Source organism: Cherax quadricarinatus, chromosome 12, assembly GCF_038502225.1.
Source record: "Cherax quadricarinatus isolate ZL_2023a chromosome 12, ASM3850222v1, whole genome shotgun sequence".
Taxonomy (NCBI): domain Eukaryota; kingdom Metazoa; phylum Arthropoda; class Malacostraca; order Decapoda; family Parastacidae; genus Cherax; species Cherax quadricarinatus.
In genome coordinates, this window is record NC_091303.1 from 30426696 (window position 1) to 30449451 (window position 22756).

Here is a 22756-nt window from a genome sequence, read left to right on the forward strand (position 1 = left end):
GTTCTTGTTGGGAGACAGTCAAAATAAATTTATGGATAGGACTTTTTACTTAAGTGATATGAGTATGAGGCAGAGAGTGTGTTTTCCTGGAGCTGAGATGCAGGATATTGTTAACTGTCTTGACAGCATTATGAGAGGTAATAAGAGTAACCCTACTATCTGTCCCAGAGCTGGAGGAAATAATGTTGACAATGGTGGAAGTGAGGACCTGAGCAGAAAGTATAAGGTAGCAATAGACTTAGTTAAGAAAGGAGGAATTACTGCAATATGTCATTTTGCAAATGAAAGGTTGTCCAGAGCAACTTGTGTCAATTGCTGGCTGGATGTACAATGTTATTTTATTGTAATATCATTTGTTGACAACTGAAACAAGAATAACAAGCATGCCAGGGATGGGGTTCGTTTATCCAGGACAGAGGTAGAAGCTTTAGGCACTTCAATGGAAGGAGCTGTTTGGTCTTTAAACTAGAAATAGAGGTGCGGGTGCTTGTGGGAAAATAATAGAATATAGTACTATAGAACTGGGCAGTGTGATTTGTCAGAACTGTGATATTGTGGATTTTGGAGATGGCAGTTGTCAGTGGAATGAGACAAGTTTATTTGGTTAATATCGATAGTGGCGATGAGGTGGTAATGGAAGCAGCAGAGATAATGGAGAAGCAAGAACGAGCAGAAAGGATTAGGGACAAATTGGAAGGAGCAGGTAGCAACAGGGAGGAGCAGGGAGGAGTAGGATGAACAGGGAGGATGAGCAGGGAGGAGGAGGAGGAACGAGCAGGGAGAAGTAGGGATGAGCAGAGATGAGCAGGGAGGAGGAGGAACTAACAGGGACGAACAGAGAGAGGAAGGGAGAGAGATGAAAGGGATTCTTAGCATTTATTACACAAATAGTGGCATGGGATAGAAACAAGATGGACGAGATGAGATTAGTTGCATGTGTGGGAAAAATGGTGAAATATATGAAGAGGAAGTTTGAGGTTTTTAGTCCTTCAGGCTTGAGATAATATATCCAGGTCGGAGCAGTTGTAGACAATGTCACAGGTGAGTGAAAGCAACTAGGTCGAAGGAAAGCATTGATATGTATAATGAAGAGGTTAAAATACATATGTATAGTATATAAAAAAATGTCGGAAATGGAGTAAAAGCGAATAAATAAGATTTTACTAAATTTAGTACAAGTTTTACACGAGACTCGCGATGTCCTGGCTGCTCACACTTGAAAATACTATCATTCTTTAAAACTATGTCGTGATTAAATGTCACCTGTGGGTTTAGGAAAAGGGGATCATAACATTGGTGCTGTGGAGCTACAACGAATGAGCAGATAGTTATTAAATTCATTATATGGATTCCCTAGGGCGAAGGAATGTGCTGGATGGCTTCTTTTACAAACCACATCCCAGGATAATCTTCTGAGGTTATAATATAGAAAAGACACATCGTTCTTGCGTTTGCTCCATATATAAATAACAAAAAAGGCACAATACCGTGACTGGAACTATACACAAATAACCCGCACATAGAAGAGAGGAGCTTACGACGACGTTTCGGTCCGACTTGGACCATTTTCAAAGTCGGACCGGAACGTCATCGTAAGCTCCTCTCTTTTGTTTTGCTCTATATCTCAGAGGTTAACCAGCAGTACCTTAGATTACCGAAAACCTGACTTACAGACAACTGGTCGCAATTAGCGGAAGAATGATGGAACGTTCGCTGCTGTTTATGCTGAATGAATGACTCATGGTGTAGTACTTAATGAAACAAAATGTACAGTCTGAGAGAATTTAGTGTTTTAATGCATTTCTTATTGAACTGTGTTATAGTGGAATTACTAAAGAGTATTTAAAGCCAAAATATATTTAGGATTTAATGTAGCCGTTTGCTTGTTGATACATTATATCAGCCATAATAAACGAAATAAATTTTCTATTTATTCAATAACAGCCGTTTATTCCGGCTATGTGGTTTTGAGGAGGACGAGAATAGATGGTCCATGAAGGCTTCAGGGACCGTGGGATGAGACAGTTGAAACACTGTTCTTGACGATAATACAAACAGGTCACAAGAGCACTAGTTGCAACATCTTTCTTGTATAAGCTCGGTGGCTGAGTGATAACAGTATTTGGCTAGATAAATTTCTATTTTCCAGTTTAGTTTTATTAGCCACATGCATAAAAATTGAGTTAAAAGTGATTATACATTCAGTATTGTCTTGTGTATGATATCATTAGCATGTATGATATCATTAGCATGTATGATATCATTAGCATGTATGATATCATTAGCATGTATGATATCATTAGCATGTATGATATCATTAGCATGTATGATATCATTAGCATGTATGATATCATTAGCATGTATGATATCATTAGCATGTATGATATCATTAGCATGTATGATATCATAGCAGAGTTTTTGTTTAGGAACAATGATATTTCTTTTAGTACCAATGTTTTCATTTAGTATTATTGCTGTCGTTTTGGTCCATTCTTTTTCTTCAAGACCAGTACTTTTGTTTTTAATCAGTGTCATTCTTTAAGATCAGTGCTTTTGTTTGTAATCAGTGCTTTTGTTTTTAATCAGTGCATTTGTTTATTATCAATATTAATGGCTTATTTATTTATTTATATGTGGCATTAGACACATGTGAAACCCATGGGGATCTTTATATTAACAGATTTCGCCAACACAGAACTGATATAAGCAGACAGTAGAGAATGAGGTAATCAGTCAATCTGCCTGGCAAAATTATATACAGGAGACAGGGGAAGGTGAGGTTATAAGTCCTCCAGCCTAGAAGCCATAGTGTTGAACACCGGCTTCTAGGCTGAGGGACTGATTACCTCATGTTCTGCTGTCTTCGTATCTCATCTCTGCATTGAAGTGGTAGCGCCACTTCTGGGCGAAACGTCTTCGTTTAAAGACACTCAGGCGTTGCGCGTGTAACTAATTCTACATCTTGTCGCTAGTGTATACTATTATTGTCTTGCCTCTGTTTATAACTAATACTTTGACCATTTATTTTGCTTAAAATCAATGCCTCTGAGATAACTGATTTTGTATATCAGCTTTTCACTTTAAGATCAACGCTTCTGTTTAGTACAGATGCTTTAAATGAATACCGCTACCTTACCTTACTCTGTTATGCTTGCTTCTCTCTGTTGAACAGTTCTTTATAACACTAATTTGTTTAACAAATTTCTCCGTTGTGCAAGAAGACTTTGTCTTCTTGCACAACGGAGAAGGTTGTTTGCCTTTCTGGCAGCAGTGAGAGGCAGGGAGGAGGTAAAGTAAGAGGTAGATTATCTCACTTGATGTCAGCAGTGTGAGGCAGGGAGGAAGTACAATAAGAGGTAGGGTGTCTCACTTGATGTCAGCAGTATACTGGACGAAGTGAGGCTCCAGGCGGGGTCCCTGGAGCTTGACATAGGCTCCACGGTTGCTACCAGCCTCGTAGTAGTTGGAGGCTGAGAAGATGGTCAAACACTGCAAAGACAATATATTGTGCGTTATATTGTCCAGTGTTGCAACGTTATAAATAATACAGTGTGCCAAAAATTAAACATTATTTTACTAGAGTTAATATTAATGGGGAAAATGGTTCATGGGAGCGTATTCGATTTCGACAAATAGAAAGAGATATCCAGATAATATAAAAAATATAGAACTGGTTGGTAATAGAAAACAAACAGTTATCTAAATAATAGAAAGTCTGACAATTAATTATGATAAAGGAACTGGGAATGTTCTTTCCCTTGTATTTTTTAATAAAAAAAGGTTATGAATAAAGTGTTGTCGAGGGTAGACCACTGACCGTGTTGCCGTGAGTAAACTCGTAGCCTTCCAGTTTACACTCGTGTGAGCGTATGAGGAGGGTGAGTCTATGCCTGGCAAGGAAGACCTTGGTGGTGTCGGGGCCAAAGTAGCTGCCGCCACCACGGAATGTGTTGGGTTGACAGCCGGGTAGTATCTGGGGGTCGCTCCATAGAAGGTCCAGCACCTGATCACACACGCACTCTGTACTAGATATTCAGATAACAGCTTCTAGATTATCAATGTTGATACCAACTAGATCAGTAATACACAAATAACCCGCACATAGGAGAGAAAAGTTTATGACGACGTTTCGGTCCGACCTAAACCATTTACAAGTCAAACAGTAAAATCTGTAGAAGTAGCAAGGTATCTGCGAGGTACTAGTTGTCACTAGTGGAAGTGACAACCCACGACTCTCCTCCTGCCTCTCACAGGTGAGGTTCGTAGACATTATTCACCTGGCGTCACTGTTAGGTAATATTGAAGGATTTTGCTCACCTGCTTCCACTCGAAGGTGGCGGCGACGTGTCGAGCGTTGGTGGTGCTGCAGGCGTGGGTAGGTGAGTCTTCGTCAGGCAGTGTACCTGCAGGGCTCCGCAACACACTAACATACTGAAGGCGCAACACACGGGTACATGTACAGTGTATGCAGAAGTCCTCGTTAGTGTTATTAATAAACCATATAATAAAAACACCAAATTACAAAACTGAATAATCAACCTTGCAAGACTTGTCATAATGAGAAGAACGGAAGTTTTAGAGATGATACAAGATAAGTGATACACATGCACAGTACGTATGAATGACGTCATTTCCTTTCAGTTTACTCATGGTGAATCCAAACTGAGAGTGAGAATTCATTATGAAAGGAATTGGAAACTTTATCTTTTGTTCTCGGATCAAAACTGTCTGTCTCCCACTTTCCCTGTTCCGCAGAGCTGAATCTCGAGTACTGTGCCCCATCACCTAGGTGCTGTGCCCCATCACCTAGGTGCTGTGCCCCATCACCTAGGTGCTGTGCCCCATCACCTAGGTGCTGTGCCCCATCACCTAGGTACTGTGCCCCATCACCTAGGTACTGTGCCCCATCACCTAGGTACTGTGCCCCATCACGTAGGTGCTGTTCCCCAACACCTAGGAACTGTTCCCCATCACCTAGGTACTGTTCCCCATCATCTAGGTTCTGTAGCTCATCACCTAGGTACTGTTCCCCATCACCTAGGTACTGTGCCCCATCACCTAGGTGCTGTTCCCCATCACCTAGGTACTGTGCCCCATCACCTAGGTACTGTTCCTCATCACCTAGGTACTGTTACCCATCACCTAGGTACTGAACCCCATCACCTAGATGCTGTTCCCCATCACCTAGGTACTGTTCCCCATCACCTAGGTACTGTTCCCCATCACCTAGGTAATGTGCCCCATCACCTAGGTAATGTGCCCCATCACCTAAGTACTGTGCCCATCACCTAGGTACTGTTCGCCATCACCTAGGTACTGTGCCCCATCACCTAGGTACTGTTCGCCATCATCTAGGTACTGTGCATCATCACCTAGGTACTGTGCGCCATCACCTAGGTGCAGATCGCCATCACCTAGGTATTGTGCCCCATCACCTAGGTATTGTGCCCCATCACCTAGGTACTGTGCCAAATCACCTAAGTACTGTTCCCCATCACCTTCGTACTGTTCCCCATCACCTAGGTACTGTGCCCCGTCATCTAAGTACTGTGCCTCATCACCTAGGTACTGTACCCCATCACCTAGGTACTGTGCTCCATCACCTAAATATTCTGCCCCATCACTTAAATACTGTGCCCCATCACCTAAATACTGTGCCCCATCACCTAGGTGCTGTGCTCCATCACCTAAATACTGTTCCCCATCACCTAGGTACTGTTCCCCATCACCTAGGTACTGCACCCCATCACCTAGGTGCTGTTCCCCATCACCTAGGTACTGTTCCCCATCGCCTAGCTACTGTGCCCCATCACCTAGGTACTGTGCCCCATCACCTAGGTACTGTGCCCAATCACCTAGGTACTGTTCGCCATCACCTAGGTACTGTTCCCCATCACCTAGGTACTGTTCGCTATCGCCTAGGTACTGTGCGCCATCACCTAGGTACTGTTCGCCATCACCTACGTACTGTGCCCCATCACTTAGATACTGTGCCCCATCACCTAGGTACTGTTCCCCATCACCTAGGTGCTGTTCCCCATCACCTAGTACTGTGCCCCATCACATAAGTACTGTGCCCATCACCTACGTACCGTGCCTCATCACATAGGTACTGTACTCAATCACCTAGGTACTGTGCCCCATCACCTAAATATTCTGCCCCATCACCTAGGTGCTGTGCCATATCACCTAAATACTGTGCCCCATCACCTAGGTGCTGTGCCCCATCACCTAAATACTGTGCCCCATCACCTAGGTACTGTGCCCCACTACCTAGGTACTGTACCCCATCACCTAGGTAATGTTCCCCATCACCTAGGAACTGTTCCCATCACCTAGGTACTGTGCCCCATCACATAAGTACTGTTCGCCATCACCTAGGTACTGTGCCCATCACCTAGGTACTGTTCGCTATCACCTAGGTACTGTGCGCCATCACCTAGGTACTGTTCGCCATCACCTACGTACTGTGCCCCATCACTTAGATACTGTGCCCCATCACCTAGGTACTGTTCCCCATCACTTAGGTGCTGTTCCCATCACCTAGTACTGTGCCCCATCACATAAGTACTGTGCCCATCACCTACGTACTGTGCCTCATCACCTAGGTACTGTACTCCATCACCTAGGTACTGTGCCCCATCACCTAAATATTCTGCCCCATCACCTAGGTGCTGTGCCGTATCACCTAAATACTGTGCCCCATCACCTAGGTGCTGTGCCCCATCACCTAAATATTGTGCCCCATCACCTAGGTACTGTGCCCCACCACCTAGGTACTGTGCCCTATCACCTAGGTACTGTTCCCCATCACCTAGGTACTGTTCCCATCACCTAGGTACTGTGCCCCACCACCTAGGTACTGTGCCCTATCACCTAGGTACTGTTCCCCATCACCTAGGTACTGTTCCCATCACCTAGGTACTGTGCCCCATCACATAAGTACTGTGCCCATCACCTAAGTACTGTGCCCATCACCTAAGTACTGTGCAATATCACCTAGGTGCTGTGCCCCATCATCTAGGTACTGTGCTCCATCACCTAAATATTCTGCCCAACACCTATGTGCTGTGCCCCATCACCTAAATACTGTGCCCATCACCTAGGTGCTGTGCCCCATCACCTAAATACTGTGCCCCATTACCTAGGTACTGTGCTCCATCACCTAAATACTGTGCCGCATCACGTAGGTACTGTGCCCATCGCCTAAATACTGTGCCCATCACCTAAATACTGTGCCCATCACCTAAATACTGTGCCTAATCACCTAAATACTGTGCCCCATTACCTAAATACTATGCCCCATCACCTAAATACTGTGCCCCATCACCTAGGTGCTGTGCCCCATCACCTAAATACTGTGCCCCATTACCTAGGTACTGTGCCCCATCACCTAAATACTGTGCCCATCACCTAAACACTGTGCCCCCTCACCTAGGTACTGTGCCTATCACCTAAATACTGTGACCCATCACCTAAATACTGTGCCCATCACCTAAATGCTGTGCCCATCACCTAAATACTGTGTCCCATCACCTAAACACTGTGCCAAATCAAATAAATACTGTGCCCCATCACCTAGATACTGTGCCCATCACCTAAATACTGTGCCTCATCACCTAGGTGCTGTGCCCCATAACCTAGGTGCTGTGCCCCATCACCTAAATACTGTGCCCCATCACCTAGGTGCTGTGCCCCATCACCTAAATACTCTGCCCCATCACCTAGGTGCTGTGCCCCATCACCTAAATACTGTGCCCCATCACCTAGGTGCTGTGCCCATCACCTAAATACTGTGCCCCATGACCTAGGTGCTGTGCCCCATCACCTAAATACTGTGCTCCATCACCTAAATACTGTGCTTCATCACCTAAATACTGTGCCCCATGACCTAGGTGCTGTGCCCCATCACCTAAATACTGTGCTCCATCACCTAAATACTGTGCTTCATCACCTAAATACTGTGCCCCATCACCTAAATACTGTGCTCCATCACCTAAATACTGTGCCCCATCACCTAGGTGCTGTGCCCCATCACCTAAATACTGTGCTCCATCACCTAAATACTGTGCTCCATCACCTAAATACTGTGCTCCATCACCCAAATACTGTGCCCCATCACCTAGGTGTTGTGCCCCATCACCTAGGTGCTGTGCCCCATCACCTAGGTGCTGTACCCCATCACCTAGGTGCTGTGCCCCATCACCTAGGTGCTGTGCCCCATCACCTAGGTGCTGTGCCCCATCACCTAGGTGCTGTGCCCCATCACCTAGGTGCTGTACCCCATCACCTAGGTGCTGTACCCCATCACCTAGGTGCTGTGTCCCATCACCTAGGTGCTGTACCCCATCACCTAGGTGCTGTGCCCCATCACCTAGGTGCTGTGCCCCATCACCTAGGTGCTGTGCCCCATCACCTAGGTGCTGTGCCCCATCACCTAGGTGCTGTGCCACATCACCTAGGTGCTGTGTCCCATCACCTAGGTGCTGTACCCCATCACCTAGGTGCTGTACCCCATCACCTAGGTGCTGTGTCCCATCACCTAGGTGCTGTACCCCATCACCTAGGTGCTGTGCCCCATCACCTAGGTGCTGTGCCCCATCACCTAGGTGCTGTGCCCCATCACCTAGGTGCTGTACCCCATCACCTAGGTGCTGTGCCCCATCACCTAGGTGCTGTGCCCCATCACCTAGGTGCTGTATAACCGAATGATGCTTTTTTCTTCTCATAATATTTTTATATAAAGATTACTTTTATATTTCATGACAGTACTTCTATAATGTCTTATTTAAAAAAAAATCTTCGCTCTTCTTGTTGTTTAGTAATGTATGACCCTCACGGGTTTAACGCACTTTCATAAATAAAAACGAAGTAATTAAACGATTTAGTTGAGAGAGGAGTCAGCTGAGTGATTTTATAAGATACACACCAGGACACCATTCAACCCAAAACACCAGGATACCATTCAACCCAAAACACCAGGATACCATTCAACCCAAAACACCAGGATACCATTCAACCCAAAACACCAGGATACCATTCAACCCAAAACACCAGGATACCATTCAACCCAAAACACCAGGATACCATTCAACCCAAAACGCCAGGACACCATTCAACCCAAAACACCAGGACACCATTCAACCCAAAACACCAGGACACCATTCAACCCAAAACACCAGGACACCATTCAACCCAAAACACCAGGACACCATTCAACCCAAAACGCCAGGACACCATTCAACCCAAACAAGTCAGTGTAAAACAGAAAAAGCGCTGAAAATTAACTGTTTACAAAACTGTTAACAAATTGTGTCCAGACTATCTTATCTTTAATTCTGAAAGACTGAGGAACTAAAACCAGCGCAACACTCTGGCACTTGCTGTAACTTTGTATTCAGATGAACACCAAACACTTTTTCCGTACAGTTTTATAGCAAATATAATAATAATAATAATAATAATAATAATAATAATAATAATAATAATAATAATAATAATAATAATAATAATAATAATAATAATAATAATAGTGTAGGCCTATTATAAGTTATGAGTTGTAATTTCAGAAGTTGTATTTGAACTACTGTTTGTATCATTATTTTTAGAAAATCCCGAGGACAGACAGGTGATTGAGATGCTACAACACACCAAGACCGTAATGGAAATTAGTCATGCTATCTGGCTCTGTTAGGACATCCTAGTTTAGGTTATCCTCGGCTAGATTATTCTAGGCTAAGGTTATCCTAGCTTTGTGGTTCTCAAACTTAGGATAGAGGTCAGAAATAATGTACCAGCATGCTGAAAACCCATGGGAAATTTAGAAAGTTTCTCTCACATGAAGCGCAAGTTTGTAAGGGTCTTAGATGGCCTATGAACTTTTAACAAATTTGCAAGAGAATCTGAGAGTTTAAAACACGTATTTAACTAGGCAATGTAAATGAGAAGTGGTCACACTTACGTTTTAGAAAATTAACTTTCATTTTTTTTTTTTTGTGAGAGCGAGGGACAAGCGACACTGCTGCCTCATAGACGGGTGTAACTACTCAGAATGAGTGAACTTGTAAATCTAATGTTATGGCTAGGATTCGCTTCGTCGCTGAAAGTGTGGCTGTTGCTACTCACGAAATAATATAATTTTTTGCAAAAAATATGAGTGAAAAGTCTCCACTTGGTGTAAATAAAGCTTTTGTTGTTCTCATTTTCAACATCTCACTAAGTTTTTATTTGTATTGGCAGAAAGTAATATCCTCATTATCAGCGGTTTTAGTACATTAAATGATAGTCAAAGACTTGATATGAAAGACAGAGGCTGTTACTTTCGTCTGAGTCGAATAAGTAATTAAATAAAAAATAGATTTTGAGCCGTAAAAAAATAATTTTGAAATATACTAAATATTAATTTCAAGAGTTTTATATAAAAAAATTAACTTTTCTATGATTTAATAAATCATATTTTCTATCCTATTTTTAGATTATTCACTTGAGAAGTAATTGTGAGGCGTTTGTGACCACAGGTAAAGATATAGTCATACTTAAGACGTAGTGTGCAAATTAATTGGGAGAGGAGTAAATTTGGTGTTATCACATATATCCTAGTCTTCGGCTTAATTAATTTAATTAAGAGCTTACTACCGACTTCTGGCAACCATCCAGCTGTGGTGTTACCCTGTGACTCTCGTAAGTGCTACAACAGCTGTTGTTCTGTAATGCTGTTCCTACAAGTGTGCTACATGAGTGAATGTGGTTTTGCCAAATTCATGATAGCTGTTACACTTAGGAAGCGTGCAAGTATTGTAGCTCTTAGAAAACATGCTGATTTAAGCATCAGGCAGATCGTCGAAAATTTGAGCCTAGAACGACACTGGTGATTGTGGAGCGCTGCGTCAAGGAAGATGTGGAAGAAAACGCAATACAAAACCTCACGATGACTAGGTAATCATATGAAATAGTGTGAAAGATCCCAAGAAAACTAGCAAAGATCTACAGAGAAATTTGGCTTCAGCTGGCGTAAATGTTGATTCTTCAACTGTTGGACGAAGGCTCCTTGAAGTTGGCAAAACTGCCTAAAAGCCGGTAAAGAAACTATTATTGACTGCTGTTATAAAGAAAAAATACCTGCGATGGGTACCCAATCATAAGGGATGGATGACAGATGAACGGAGAAAAGTTATATTTTCAGATTGAGGTGCAATTTTAAGTACATGGATATATATCAATGGTAGTGAGAATGGATACATTCAGAAAGTGCCAAAACACCCACCTAAGAAGATGTTTGGAGGGGTTTTATTGCTAAAAGCCCTGGACGGCTTGTTATTGTTGAGGGAAGGATGAACAGTGACACATACAAGGAAATTCTGATAACTCACTTACTTTCCATTGTTGATAGAGACTTTCCTGATGGAGAAGGTATTTTCCAGCAGGATCTTGCTCCATTCTTCGAAGAGAGTTGGCTAAGTGTTCTTAATTGGCATGGAAACTCTCCTTACCTCAACCCAACTGAGAATCTATGGGCAATAACCAAACGCAGGATCGCGAAACAGAACTGTTCAACTGTGGAGAAGCTAACTGCTGCTGTTATTTGGACCAGGTACCATGACGAACAACTTGCCAAAATATGTTCAACATTGGTCAGCTCTATGCTAAAGAGTGTAGCAATGCTTATAAAAGTAAAGGGTAGTCATTTACCTTATTAAATCAATTATCTGCCATATCATTACCATGTATTTTTGAAATAAACAATAATTTTCCAAATAAATGGCTTATTTCATCACTGTCCCAATTAATATGCACACTACTGTGTGAGGTTTTGTCTTGAATTATCTAGCTAAATTTCTTATTATATAATTCAGGTGTATGTAGCTATAGTTTTAATTCTTAGCTGAAAATTTAATGTTTTGTTATTCAAACACCAAAGTGGGAGAAAATGGACCTAATGAAAAATTAGACATGCTCAACATATGGGTATTTTTATTGTAGACGTTTCGCCATCCAGTGGCTTTTTCAATACAAATTCAGGGACATAATTGGAAGACAGAAGAACTATATACAAAAGATGAGGTAATCAGTCCCTCAGCCTTGGAGTCAGTGTGAAGAGCATTGTATTCGTGAAGATTCTGGAGCACAGCCAAGAAGGCTGGCACTTATTTACTAGCGACAGGTGGAAAGGGACGGGTAGCAGACGAGGGCATAGGCATAGTCACTGGTAGGAGGGATTTCCCAGTGGAAGTAGGTCATACCCTAGGCACGGGTTAGTGGTGGTGGTGGTGGTAGTAGTAGTAGTAGTAGTAGTAGTAGTAGTAGTAGTAGTAGTAGTAGTAGTAGTAGTAGTAGTAGTAGTAGTAGCAGCAGCAGCAGCAGCAGCAGCAGCAGTAGTAGCAGCCATTAAGGTTATGTTGATGTCCTCTGAACCAAAATTCCATGATGGTTCAGAGGACATCTACATAACCTTCTTCACGGCTACTACTACCACTACTACCACCACCACCACCACTAACCCGTGCCTTGGGTATGACCTACTTCCACTGGGAAATCCCCCCTACCAGTGACTATGCCTATGCCCTCGTCTGCTACCCGTCCCTTTCCACCTGTCGCTAGTATATAAGCGTTCTTGCCTTCTTACAACCCAGGAGTCCAAATGGCCTGTTATCCTGGGTGTAAAGGGAGCAAAATAAACACAGCAGAAAACTTTTGACTTATATTATCCTTCACCAATTTATAACAGAAGTACGTACACTATATACACTATGTACAGCAATAGGAATTAGTGCACTCCACGGTAAGCAAGGCAGAATAGAAGCCACTAGAGAGCAGACCGTGCTTCAACCAGCTCTAGAATGAGAATGACAAGGGCAGACAGGAGAGTGGTACCCACATAACCTCTGCGATTGCCAAAACCATCTTCTCATTGGCTGGAACCTGGGTACTGGTTGAACGACGGGGCCCCATCGTCAACCCTCAGTCACCTGGTTCGCTGGTTGGGGGAGATAGCCTGTAAATGAGGGTGTGTACATGCACCGAATAAAGGTTACGTACTCTTTGCATGCCACATTGCCTGTGCTCCAGAATCTTCACGACTACGGTGCTCTTCAGACCAACTCCAACTGAGGGACTGATTACCTCATCTTTTGTATATAGTTCTTCTGTCTTCCAATTATGTCCTTGAATTTGTATTGATAAAACCACTGGATGGCGGAACGTCTACAATAAAGATACCCAGATGTTGCACATGTATCTAATTTGCATCTTGTCACTATTGTATACCATTCATGTACAAAATGGACCTAGTAACGACACGGCGAAGAGTCTGAGCTACGACTCGATCTCTGCAACCACGAACAGGTGAGTACAAATTGGCGAGTACACACGCATACACATACGAAAACGTGTGAGTAGTGCTAAATTGTAGTAACTGGATAAGGGTGGTGCTTTCCTTCAGAGTAATGGAAGTATGTTTTGAGGTTTCCCGCGAAACAGAGAAGCAGAAGAAAGCGCATGCAATTAGTGAAGGTTTAATTAAAGCTGTGTGCTTTAAGGTGGTGAAGCGGGGTGTCGGAGAGGCAAGCCAAGGAAAAATAAAAAAATCAGGAAATTTATTTGCCGAACTCCTCAGTGAAAAAGCGAGGTGGGCAGAAATCAGGGTTGATTCCGGAAAGAAGAGGGGCAAGCTGTACTTCTTTAGAAGAAGAAGAAGAAGAAGAAGAAGAAGAAGAAGAAGAAGAAGAAGAAGAAGAAGAAGAAGAAGAAGAAGAAGAAGAAGAAGAAGAAGAAAAAGAAGAAGAAGAAGAAGAAGAAGAGCTCTTTAAGAACATCAGAGAACCGGTGCTGAAGAGACACACTAATGCTCTCAACCTTGCTCCTGTCGATGTTTGTGATGTAGCTGAGGTCAGTGTCGCTGGAGATGCCACCGTGGACCACCATCACCTTGTTATCGATGACAGTGACAAGAGGCAGCCAGCGGTATACCTCCTCCAGTAGCCGAAGGATCCTGGGCCCGTGAGGCGCCTGTAGGGGGTATAAACACCAGGGTTAATAAGCGTCCTGCCCTCTAGGAAAGTGAGGAACTTTGCCAGCTACCTCTCTCCCTCCCTACAATTCAGAAACAAAACTCAAATATACATAAAAAATAATTATGATATATTCACAGGTTATGATAATAAAAACCTTCTACAGAAATAGTCACCAAGTGTATGATGGGCATACTAATACTGCGCAACAATAGCATTAGGATCAGTATGTTATAAATTAAACCTATGAACTTAGACCTAACCTATGGTTTGATAACAGATTATTTTAAAAGTAGGTTTTATATCACCCGGTGCCTCATCCTGGAAATTTAGTGAGGCAACAAACCCGGCGGTGGAGCAGTGTTGCCAACAACTGAATAAGGTTATATAGCCAAGGAAGTGACGCAGATTGAACCTTAGGAGGTCATGGTGATAGCACCAGGTGTAAGTCATGGTAGCACCAGGTGTAAGTCATGGCGGTAGCAAAAGGTGTAAGACATGGTGATAGCACCAGGTGTAAGTCATAGTGGTAGAACCAGGTGCAAGTCATGTTGGTAGCACTAAGTGTAAGTCATGGTGGTAGCACCAGAGGTGAGTCATGGTGATAGCACCAGGGTTAAGCCATGGTGGTAGCACCAGGGTTAAGTCATGGCGATAGCACCAGGGTTAAGTCATGGTGGTAGCACAAGAGGCAAGCCATGGTGGTAGCACAAGGGTAAGTCTTTGTGGTAGCACCCGGGTTAAGTAATGGTAGCAGCACCAGGGCAAGTTATGGTGGTAGCACCAGAGTTAAGTCATGGTGGTAGCACCAGATTAATTCACGGGGGTAGCACCAGAGTAATTCATGGTGGTAGCACTAGGGTAAGTCATAATGGTAGCACCAGGGTAAGTCATGGTGGTAGCACCAGGGTAATTCATGGTAGTATCACCAGGGTAAGTCATGGTGGTAGCATCAGAGTAACTCATGGTGGCAGCAATAGTGGTAAGTCATGGTTGTAGCACCAGAGTAATTCACGGTGGCAGCACCAGGGTAAGTCAGGGTGGTAGCACCAGGGCAAGTCATGGTGTTAGCACCAGGGTAAGTCATGGTGGTAGCACCAGGGTAAGTCATGGTGGTAGCACCAGAGTAAGACATGTGGCAGCACCATGGTAAGTCAGAGTGGTAGCACCAGGGGTAAGTCATGGTGGAAGCACCAGAGTAAGTCATGGTGGTAGCACCAGGGTAAGTCATGGTGGTAGCACCGGGGAAAGTCATGGTAGCAGCACCAGGGTAAGTCATGATGGTAGGACCAGAGTACGTCATGGTGGTAGCACCAGAGAATGTCATGGTGGTAGCACCAGGGTAAGTCATGGTAGTAGCACCAGGGTAAGTCATGATGGTAGGACCAGAGTACGTCATGGAGGTAGCAACAGGGAATGTCATGGTGGTAGCACCAGAGTATGTCATGGTGGTAGCACCAGAGTATGTCATGGTGGTAGCACCAGAGTATGTCATGGTGGTAGCACCAGAGTATGTCATGGTAGTAGCACCAGGGTAAGTCATGGTAGTAGCATCAGGGTAACTCATGGTGTTAGCACCAGAGTATGTCATGGTGGTAGCACCAGGATAAGTCGTGGTGGTAGCACCAGAGTATGTCATGGTGGTAGCACAAGAGTATGTCATGGTGGTAGCACCAGAGTATGTCATGGCGGTAGCACCAGAGTATGTCATGGTGGTAGCACCAGGGTAAGTCATGGTGGTAGCACCAGAGTATGTCATGGTGGTAGCACCAGAGTATGTCATGGTGGTAGCACCAGAGTATGTCATGGTGGTAGCACCAGAGTATGTCATGGTGGTAGCACCAGAGCATGCCATGGTGGTAGCACCAGGGTAAGTCATGGTGGCAGCACCAGAGTATGTCATGGTGGTAGCACCAGAGTATATCATGGTGGTAGCACCAGAGTATATCATGGTGGTAGCACCAGAGTAAGTCATGGTGGTAGCACCAGAGACTGTCATGGTGGTGGCACCAGAGTAATTCGTGGTGGTAGCACCAGGGTAAGTCATGGTGGTAGCACCAGAGTATGTCATGGTGGTAGCACCAGAGTATGTCATGGTGGTAGCACCAGAGTATGTCATGGTGGTAGCACCAGGGTAAGTCATGGTAGTAGCATCAGGGTAACTCATGGTGTTAGCACCAGAGTATGTCATGGTGGTAGCACCAGGGTAAGTCATGGTGGTAGCACCAGAGCATGTCATGGTGGTAGCACCAGAGTATGTCATGGTGGTAGCACCAGAGTATGTAATGGCGGTAGCACCAGAGTATGTCATGGTGGTAGCACCAGGGTAAGTCATGGTGGTAGCACCAGAGTATGTCATGGTGGTAGCACCAGAGTATGTCATGGTGGTAGCACCAGAGTATGTCATGGTGGTAGCACCAGAGCATGCCATGGTGGTAGCACCAGAGTATGTCATGGTAGTAGCACCAGATTATGTCATGGTGGTAGCACCAGGGTAAGTCATGGTAGTAGCACCAGAGTATGTCATGGCGGTAGAACCAGAGTATGTCATGGTGGTAGCACCAGGGTATGTCATGCTAGTAGCACCAGAGTATGTCATGGTGGTAGCACCAGAGTATGTTATGGTGGTAGCACCAGAGCATGCCATGGTGGTAGCACCAGAGTATGTCATGGTAGTAGCACCAGATTATGTCATGGTGGTAGCACCAGGGTAAGTCATGGTAGTAGCACCAGAGTATGTCATGGCGGTAGCACCAGAGTATGTCATGGAGGTAGCACCAGGGTATGTCATGGTAGTAGCACCAGAGTATGTCACGGTGGTAGCACCAGAGTATGTCATGGTGGTAGCACCAGAGTATGTCATGGTGGTAGCACCAGGGTAAGTCATGGTAGTAGCATCAGGGTAACTCATGGTGTTAGCACCAGAGTATGTCATGGTGGTAGCACCAAGGTAAGTCATGGTGGTAGCACCAGAGTATGTCATGGTGGTAGCACCAGAGTATGTCATGGTGGTAGCACCAGAGTATGTCATAATATTAGCACCAGAGTATGTCATAGTGGTAGCACCAGAGTATGTCATGGTGGTAGCACCAGAGCATGACATGGTGGTAGCACCAGGGTAAGTCATGGTGGCAGCACCAGAGTATGTCATGGTGGTAGCACCAGAGTATGTCATGGTGGTAGCACCAGAGTATATCATGGTGGTAGCACCAGAGTAAGTCATGGTGGTAGCACTAGAGTATGTCATGGTGGTGGCACCAGAGTAATTCATGGTGGTAGCACCAAGGTAAGTCATGGTGGTAGCACTAGAGTATGTCATGGTGGTGGCACCAGAGTAATTCATGATGGTAGCACCAAGGTAAGTCATGGTGGTAGCACCAGAGTATGTCATGGTGGTAGCACCAGGGTAAGTAATGGTAGTAGCATCAGGGTAACTCACGGTGTTAGCACCAGAGTTTGTCATGGTGGTAGCACCAGGGTAAGTCATGGTGGTAGCACCAGAGTATGTCATGGTGGTAGCACCAGAGTATGTCATGGTGGTAGCACCAGAGTATGTCATGGTGGTAGCACCAGGGTAAATCATGGTTGTAGCACCAGAGTATGTCATGGTGGTAGCACCAGAGTATGTCATGGTGGTAGCACCAGAGTATGTCATGGTGGTAGCACCAGAGTATGTCATGGTGGTAGCAACAGAGCATGCCATGGTGGCAGTACCAGAGTATGTCATGGTAGTAGCACCAGATTATGTCATGGCGGTAGCACCAGGGTAAGTCATGGTAGTAGCACCAGAGTATGTCATGGCGGTAGCACCAGAGTATGTCATGTTGGTAGCACCAGGGTATGTCATGGTAGTAGCACCAGAGCATGTCGTGGTGGTAGCACCAGAGTATGTCATGGTGGTAGCACCAGAGTATGTCATGGTGGTAGCACCAGAGTATGTCATGGTGGTAGCACCAGAGCATGCCATGGTGGTAGCACCAGGGTAAGTCATGGTAGTAGCACAAGATTATGTCATGGTGGTAGCACCAGGGTAAGTCATGGTAGTAGCACTAGGGCAGGTCATGGTGGTAGCACCAGAGTATGTCATGGTGGTAGCACCAGAGTATGTCATGGTGGCAGCACCAGTGTAAGTGATGGTAGTAGCATCAGAGAATGTCATGGTGGTAGCACCAGGGTATGTCATGGTGGTAGCACCGGAGTAGGTCATGGTGGTAGCACCAGAGTATGTCATGGTGGTAGCACCATTGTAAGTCATGGTAGTAGCACCAGGGTAAGTCATAGTGGTAGCACCAGAGTATGTCATGGTGGTAGCACAAGAGTATGTCATGGTGGTAGCACCAGAGTATGTCATGGTGGTAGCACCAGAGTATATCATGGTGGTAGCACCAGAGTATGTCATGGTGGTAGCACCAGAGTATGTCATGGTGGTAGCACCAGGGTAAGTCATGGTGGCAGCACCAGAGTATGTCATGGTGGTAGCACCCGAGTGTGTCATGGTGGTAGCACCAGAGTATATCATGGTGGTAGCACCAGAGTAAGTCATGGTGGTAGCACCAGAGAATGTCATGGTGGTGGCACCAGAGTAATTCATGGTGGTAGCACCAGGGTAAGTCATGGTGGTAGCACCAGAGTATGTCATGGTGGTAGCACCAGAGAATGTCATGTTGGTAGCATCAGAGTATGTCATGGTGGTAGCACCAGAGTAAGTCATGGTGGTAGCACCAGGGTAAGTCATGGTGGTAGCACCAGGGTAAGTCATGGTAGTAGCACCAGGGTAAGTCATGATGGTAGGACCAGAGTACGTCATGGTGGTAGCACCAGAGAATGTCATGGTGGTAGCACCAGGGTAAGTCATGGTAGTAGCACCAGGGTAAGTCATGATGGTAGGACCAGAGAACGTCATGGTGGTACCAACAGGGTATGTCATGGTGGTAGCACCAGAGTATATCATGGTGTTAGCACCAGAGTATGTTATTATGGTAGCACCAGGGTAAGTCATGGTGGTAGCACCAGAGTATGTCATGGTGGTAGCACCAGAGTATGTCATGGTGGTAGCACCAGAGTATGTCATGATGGTAGCACCAGAGTATGTCATGGTGGTAGCACCAGGGTAAGTCATGGTAGTAGCATCAGGGTAACTCATGGTGTTAGCACCTGAGTATGTCATGGTGGTAGCACCAGGGTAAATCATGGTGGTAGCAACAGAGTATGTCATGGTGGGAGCACCAGAGTATGTCATGGTGGTAGCACCAGAGTATGTCATGGCGGTAGCACCAGAGTATGTCATGGTGGTAGCACCAGGGTAAGTCATGGTGGTAGCACCAGAGTATGTCATGGTGGTAGCACCAGAGTATATCATGGTGGTAGCACCAGAGTATGTCATGGCGGTAGCACCAGAATATGTCATGGTGGTAGCACCAGGGTAAGTCATGGTGGTAGCACCAGAGTATATCATGGTGGTAGCACCAGAGTATGTCATGGTGGTAGCACCAGAGTATGTCATGGGGATAGCACCAGAGTATGTCATGGTGGTAGCACCAGAGCATGCCATGGTGGTAGCACCAGGGTAAGTCATGGTGGCAGCACCAGAGTATGTCATGTTGGTAGCACCAGAGTATATCATTGTGGTAGCACCAGAGTATATCATGGTGGTGGCTCCAGAGTAATTCATGGTGGTAGCACCAGGGTAAGTCATAGTGGTAGCACCAGAGTATGTCATGGTGGTAGCACCAGAGTATGTCATGGTGGTAGCACCAGGGTAAGTCATGGTAGTAGCATCAGTGTAACTCATGGTGTTAGCACCAGAGTATGTCATGGTGGTAGCACCATAGTATGTCATGGTGGTAGCACCAGAGTATGTCATGGTGGTAGCACCAGAGTATGTCATGGTGGTAGCACCAGAGCATGCCATGGTGGTAGCACCAGAGTATGTCATGGTAGTAGCACCAGATTATGTCATGGTGGTAGCTCCAGAGTATGTCATGGTGGTAGCACCAGGGTAAGTAATGGTAGTAGCACCAGAGTATGTCATGGCGGTAGCACCAGAGTATGTCATGGTGGTAGTACCAGGGTATGTCATCTTAGTAGCACCAGAGTATGTCATGGTGGTAGCACCAGAGTATGTCATGGTGGTAGCACTAGAGTATGTCATGGTGGTAGCACCAGAGTATGTCATGGTGGTAGCACCAGAGCGTGCCATGGTGGTAGCACTTGGGTAAGTCATGGTAGTAGAACCAGATTATGTCATGGTGGTAGCACCAGGGTAAGTCATGGTAGTAGCATTAGGGCAAGTCATGGTGGTAGCACTAGAGTATGTCATGGTGGTACCACCAGAGTATGTCATGGTGGTAGAACCAGAGTATGTCATGGTGGCAGCAGCAGTGTAAGTCATGTTAGTAGCATCAGAGAATGTCATGGTGGTAGCACCAGGGTATGTCATGGTGGTAGCACCGGAGTATGGCATGGTGGTAGCACCAGAGTATGTCATGGTGGTAGCAGCATTGTAAATCATGGTAGTAGCACCAGGGTAAGGCATAGTGGTAGCAATAGAGTATGTCATGATGGTAGCACGAGAGTATTTCATGTTGGTAGCACCAGAGTATGTCATGGTGGTAGCACCAGAGTATGTCATGCTGGTAGCACCAGAGTATATCATGATGGTAGCACCAGAGTATGTCATGGTGGTAGCACAAGGGTAGTCATGGTGGCAGCACCAGAGTATGTCATGGTGGTAGCACCAGAGTATGTCATGGTGGTAGCACCAGAGTATATCATGGTGGTAGCACCAGAGTAAGTCATGGTGGTAGCACCAGAGAATGTCATGTTAGTGGCACCAGAGTAATTCATGGTGGTAGCACCAGGGTAAGTCATGGTGGTAGCATCAGAGTATGTCGTGGTGGTAGCACCAGAGAATGTCATGGTGGTAGCATCAGAGTATGTCATGGTGGTAGCACCAGGGTAAGTCATGGTAGTAGCACCAAGGTAAGTCTTGGTGGTAGCACCAGAGTATGTCATGGTGGTAGCACCAGAGAATGTCATGGTGGTAGCATCAGAGTATGCCATGGTGGTAGCACCAGGGTAAGTCATGGTAGTAGCACCAGGGTAAATCATGGTGGGAGAACCAGAGTATGTCATGGTGGTAGCACCAGGGTAAACCATGGTGGTAGCTTCAGAGTATGTCATGGTGGTAGCACCAGGGTATGTCATGGTGGTAGCACCAGAGTATGTCATGGTGGTAGCACCAGAGTATGTCCTGGTGGTAGCACCAGGGTAAGTCATGGTGGTAGCACCAGAGTATGTCATGGTGGTAGCACCAGAAAATGTCATGGTGGTAGCACCAGAGTAATTCATGGTGGTAGGACCAGGGTAAGTCATGGTGGTAGCACCAGAGTATGTCATGGTGGTAGCACCAGAGAATGTCATGGTGGTAGCATCAGAATATGCCATGGTGGAAGCACCATGGTAATTCATGGTAGTAGCACCAGGGTAAGTCATGGTGGGAGCACCATAGTATGTCATGGTGGTAGCACCAGAGAATGTCATGGTGGTAGCACCAGAGTATGTCATGGTGGAAGCACCAGAGAATGTCATGGTGGTAGCACCAGAGTAAGTCATGGTAGTAGCACCAGATTATGTCATGGTGGTAGCACCAGGGTAAGTCATGGTAGTAGCACTAGGGTAAGTCATGGTGGTAGCACCAGAGTATGTCATGGTGGTAGCACCAGAGTATTTCATGGTGGTAGCACCAGAGCATGTCATGGTGGTAGCACCAGAGTATGTCATGGTGGTAGCACCAGATTATGTCATGGTGGTAGCACCAGAGTGTGTCATGGTGGTAGCACCGGAGTATGTCATGGTAGCACCAGAGTAAGTCATGGTGGTGGCACCAGAGTATGTCATGGTGGTAGCACCAGAGTATGTCATGGTGGTAGCACCAGAGTATGTCATGATGGTAGCACCAGAGTATGTCATGGTGGTAGCACCAGAGTATGTCATGGTGGTAGCACCAGAGTATGTCATGGTGGTAGCACAAGGGTAGTCATGGTGGCAGCACCAGAGTATGACATGGTGGTAGCACCAGAGTATGTCATGGTGGTAGCACCAGAGTATATCATGGTGGTAGCACCAGAGTAAGTCATGGTGGTAGCACCAGAGAATGTCATGGTGGTGGCACCAGAGTAATTCATGGTGGTAGCACCAGGGTAAGTCATGGTGGTAGCATCAGAGTATGTCATGGTGGTAGCACCAGAGAATGTCATGGTGGTAGTATCAGAGTATGTCATGGTGGTAGCACCAGGGTAAGTCATGGTAGTAGCACCAGGGTAAGTCATGGTGGTAGCACCAGAGTATGTCATGGTGGTAGCACCAGAGAATGTCATGGTGGTAGCATCAGAGTATGCCATGGTGGTAGCACCAGGGTAAGTCATGGTAGTAGCACCAGGGTAAATCATGGTGGGAGAACCAGAGTATGTCATGGTGGTAGCACCAGGGTAAACCATGGTGGTAGCTTCAGAGTATGTCATGGTGGTAGCACCAGGGTATGTCATGGTGGTAGCACCAGAGTATGTCATGGTGGTAGCACCAGAGTATGTCCTGGTGGTAGCACCAGGGTAAGTCATGGTGGTAGCACCAGAGTATGTCATGGTTTTAGCACCAGAAAATGTCATGGTGGTAGCACCAGAGTAATTCATGGTGGTAGGACCAGGGTAAGTCATGGTGGTAGCACCAGAGTATGTGATGGTGGTAGCACC

General features: G+C 45.5%; 1 protein-coding gene and 1 pseudogene across 1 annotated transcript in view; one reads left to right on the plus strand and one right to left on the minus strand.

The window, feature by feature from the left end:
* Positions 1 to 22756, minus strand: part of rdgC (retinal degeneration C) — a 98255-nt gene that overhangs the window by 26294 nt on the left and 49205 nt on the right. The window contains exons 7-10 of the mRNA XM_070084369.1: positions 13852 to 14004; positions 4318 to 4431; positions 3818 to 4003; positions 3371 to 3489 (exon numbers count right to left, since the gene is read on the minus strand). Of these exons, the coding sequence (XP_069940470.1) occupies positions 3371 to 3489; positions 3818 to 4003; positions 4318 to 4431; positions 13852 to 14004 (572 nt within the window). The remainder of the gene's footprint in view (positions 1 to 3370; positions 3490 to 3817; positions 4004 to 4317; positions 4432 to 13851; positions 14005 to 22756) is intronic.
* Positions 4558 to 8693, plus strand: LOC138852593 (DNA-directed RNA polymerase II subunit RPB1-like; annotated as a pseudogene).